The following is a 4367-nucleotide window of genomic DNA, read 5'->3' on the forward strand; positions in this document are numbered from 1 at the left end:
CTCTGGGGGGAGTTCGTTCCACAGGGTGGGGGCTCCCACAGAGAAGGCCCTCCCCCTGGGGGTTGCCAGCCGACACTGTTTGGCCGACGGCACCCTGAGGAGGCCCGCTCTGTGGGAGCGTACCGGTCGATGGGAGGCAATCTGCGGCAGAAGACGGTCTCGGAGATACCCAGGTCCGATGCCATGGAGCGCTTTAAACATGGTAACCAACACCTTGAAGCACACCCGGAAGGCCACCGGCAGCCAGTGCAGCTCACGCAAAAGCGGTGTTATATGGGAGCGACGAGTCCCTCCCAACACCGCCCGCGCGGCCGCATTCTGGACTAGCTGGAGCCTCCGGATGCTCCTCAAGGGGAGCCCCATGTAGAGAGCATTGCAGTAGTCCAGGCTGAAAAATAACAGTTGGGCTAGATTCACAAAACATCTGAGTTTTTTTTTTAAAAAAAGAGCAAAACAAGATTAAATCAGGGTTTCCTAAACATCTTGCCATCGTACCACCCTTTAGCGCAGGTGTGTCAAACTGCCAGTACGCGGGCCGGTTGCGTCATGGCAAAACTGCGCCCACCCGATTGCCAGCAATGGAGAAAAAGTTGTGATACATCAGGACACGTCATGTGACATTGCCAGTTTGATGTCCCTTCTTTAGCGCAATCTTAATGTACACATCTCTCTTAAAAACCCAACACAAAAAAATAAACACAAATGGACAATGGAAACAATACACTGGCACTTGGGGAAAGGTGGATTTATTGTAGCAAAGTAATTTCATACTACCCTGGATTCTCTCTGTAGCTCCTCAAGGGAGGTCCATTTCACGGGTGGGAAAACAGAGATGCTAACACTAATTCATCTGCTGGAGCGTATCCTGCTACCACAGCCACGTCCGGTTGTAGGGTTACAATGTTTCCTTGGAAACCTTGCCTTGATGGACACCAGGAAATTGGTCCATAAATAAAACATAATGAAGAACAAAGTCAACAGATGACAAGACTTGTTCTGGAATTTTTGGTCATTGCTGATGAGAGATCAAGAGGCTACAACAAAGCTGGCCTCACTTGCGTCTCAAGGATCCAATGCCAAGAATCTTCCCTAATGGATGGGCTGAGAATCCTCCTGGTGATCCCTCACCTTATTCCGAAAAAAGCTACAGTTGAAGAGATGCAACGAGTAGTGTTAAACCCATTTACGTCAGGCATGGAGATGCTCCTAAACTAGGTCTATTCTATGCGGAAATAAATTCCTCTGAGTCAATTCCTCTGAGTCCAGTGGACCTTATTTCTGATTAAATGTGTTTGTGTGTGTGTGTGTGTGTGTGTGTGAGAGAGAGAGAGAGAGAGAGAGAGAGAGAGAGAGAGAGAGAGAGAGAGAGAGAGAGAGAGAGAGAGAGAGAGAGAGAGAGAGAGAGAGAGAGAGAGAGAGAGAGAGAGACTTGAGTTTACTGGTTGCAATTGAGTGGTCTCTTTCCTTTGGTAAACCATCAGTAGAGTACAGAAAGCTGCTTATATTTGCCCTCACCCATGAAAGCTCATGAGGAGATTTGGGGTGCCACCCACTGCGCAGGGCTATCATTGGAAGGGTGAAAAAATGGAAGGGCTTGTCCAAAGAGATCTTTCAGAAACCTTATCTTTATAACACAAAAGAGCTCAGAGTGAGTTCTCACCTGCACAGTGAGATGGCTGATGGGCATGTCAGGCTCGAACTGACAAAAAGCCCGGACTGATTTCTTGGTGAGAAAGGCTACTCTAAAACATACACAGGGTAATGTGAAATCCTCACGGTAAATTCTTGAAGAAATGAAACCATCTCTCCAGGCTTCAGCGCTTCCGATCACTGTTATATAATGCAAATGCATTGTGCCTCCCTCACACCACCCGCTGACACATATTAATGAAATAACGATAGCCACAGATTAGAGACCTAGATTATTACAAACACCCAACACCGAAGCACAGCTTCATGAAGACTTTGGAAAATACCGTCATTTAAATACCTTTTTTTCCTCTATGATGTATGGGCATGGAATTTAGGTTGCATGGAATAAACTCTTAAAAGCAAGGCTCACCAGTAGAAACCAATACACACTGCTGCTTGTATAGATTGAACCAAAGCCAATTATAAACCATTCTGGTTGGTCCAGTTCTGGGATTGTCTGGGATTTCTGCTGAGATTGGCTGGAATTTCTGCTGGGATTGTCTGGGATTTTCTGGGATTGTCTGGGATTTCTGCTGGGATTGTCTGGGATTGTCTGGCATTTCTGCTGGGATTGTCTGGGATTTCTGCTGAGATTGGCTGGGATTGTCTGGCATTTCTGCTGGGATTGTCTGGGATTTCTGCTGGGATTGTCTGGGATTGTCTGGCATTTCTGCTGGGATTGTCTGGGATTTCTGCTGGGATTGTCTGGGATTGTCTGGGATTTCTGCTGGGATTGTCTGGGATTGTCTGGGATTTCTGCTGGGATTGTCTGGGATTTCTGCTGAGATTTCTACTCACTAACCAACCCTGTTTTAACCTGCTGTTAAAGTCCTACAGCTGAGATGACCACTTGACCATTTCCACTGGTGGCCATACAATGCACTGGGCAAGCCATGTGGTTCCATTTCTGACCACTTCTCAACTATGTGTAGACACCCAATTCAGAAGATTCTCTCTAACTGAGAAATTGAACTTCAACTCACTGAATTTATTTCTCTTTCAGATGCTCCCAAACTCATCCTGTTTTCATTCTGGTACAAGGGCTAGACTATCCATCCCTTTGCTCATCTAGATGATGAGTCCAGCCATTGCTTCTTGCAAGCTTGTGGGTGCCTTTGGGGGGATCTTCTCAAAGCAAGACTCTCCCCATCTTTTCCTTTGCACAAATACCACACCTGTAAATTCACTCAGGGAAGGCAAAGAGAAATCTGGCTGCATGTCTGATCCCAACCACCCAACCACACATGCACCAAAAGTAAGGCATCTGTTTATGAGCCAGTTTACATCTCTTTCTCAGCCAAGGAGTGCAAAATAAAGCGCTTTCTCCCTCCCTCTCTCCCTCTGTGTGTGTGTGTGTGTGTGTGTGTGTGTGAGAGAGAGAGAGAGAGAGAGAGAGAGAGAGAGAGAGAGAGAGAGAGAGAGAGAGAGAGAGAGAGAGAGAGAGAGAGAGAGAGAGAGAGGGTAACCCTATCAGAATTCACCCAAGCTGCCCCAGGAGTCAAAGACTGATGTGATATTAACAGATCGGTCCAGAAAATATAAAGCGATCGATGCAATCTTGGGAGAGACATCAAAAGTCCCAGAAACCAGTTAGAACCAGAGGCAGGAATTGGAGAGCAGGGAGAGGGGAGAGGAATAGCATATGCAATGCAGACCTGCCCCTTTTTTTCTCACCCATGTGTTCACAAATACGACCCCAAGACACCGTCCATACCCAAGTTGGCACTCAAGCCATCTCCAGAACTTCTTTTAAAGGTGTCCATCCTGCAAGCTGACACAAACTCAGCTATGCAACTGCCCGGCACCCACCTTTTTAAAACGCAGAAGGAAAGGCCTCACCCTTCCCTTCCCTTCCCTCTCACAGTGCTCTTGCCAAGAGTTCCACCATGGCTACCACGATCATATTCCTTTGCAAGCATCAACATAAATGGACCACGGCAGCCTTGAAAATGCTCTTTCAACGCCCCCACCTGTACCCAGAGGCAATGTCTTTGCATCCTTCCCAGAATTTGCCTCTCCAACCAGGCAAGCAAGCAAGCAAGCAACTCCGTGCTGGGTACCACATCACAACCACCTGGGTGGGCAGTGCCAGCCAGGAGCAGGAGCTCCAGCAGGCTTGGGACAACGGAAGAGGTTCCTTTCGCACTGATCCCCACCCGCTGGTCACTGATTTGCCCCCCCCGGAGGGGGAAACGACCCCCACCCCCACCCCCAATAGCAAGAGACCCCCCCCGGCAGTCAGCAAGCGTAGCCCAAAGCGATTTGCTCCTACCTGAGGGTGGCGCTCTCTCCTTGCTTGACCGTCACGTTGTCCATGGCCTTGGGGAAGGTGGCCTCTCCGCTGCGCACCGGCACTCCTGCGGGCACAAGGAAGAGCAGCCTGAGACACACGACCACCAGGCACCGCCAGGGCAGGACCAAGCCCCCCACCAGCCCCATCCTGGGATGCGGAGACGTCCCTCCAGGCTAAGATAGACTGCGCCGGGAGCGGGAGGGCGAGGCTGAGGGAGACGGTGCGGCGGTGGCGGCGAGCGGGGAGCAAGTGGAGCCCCAGGCGCTTCTGCGGATGGACGGTTAGCGGGGCGCCCGGGAGAAATCCAGCTCCGGAGACGCGGGGCGCCCAGCAGCGGCTCGAGGGGCTCCCGGAGAGGCGCAAATGGCGAGGCCGTCCGGTC

General features: G+C 50.2%; 1 protein-coding gene across 1 annotated transcript in view; it reads right to left on the reverse strand.

The window, feature by feature from the left end:
* The window catches only part of LOC107289814 (opioid-binding protein/cell adhesion molecule-like), a gene marked incomplete at its 3' end in the record, with an annotated part of 166652 nt that extends 162521 nt beyond the window's left edge, over positions 1 to 4131 (reverse strand). The window contains exon 1 of the mRNA XM_015818626.1: positions 3965 to 4131. Within this exon, the coding sequence (XP_015674112.1) occupies positions 3965 to 4131 (167 nt within the window). The remainder of the gene's footprint in view (positions 1 to 3964) is intronic.
* Positions 4132 to 4367: the final 236 nt, after the last annotated feature.

Source organism: Protobothrops mucrosquamatus, unplaced genomic scaffold (genome assembly GCF_001527695.2).
Source record: "Protobothrops mucrosquamatus isolate PMUCROS unplaced genomic scaffold, P.Mucros_1.0 scaffold770, whole genome shotgun sequence".
NCBI classification, from domain to species: domain Eukaryota; kingdom Metazoa; phylum Chordata; class Lepidosauria; order Squamata; family Viperidae; genus Protobothrops; species Protobothrops mucrosquamatus.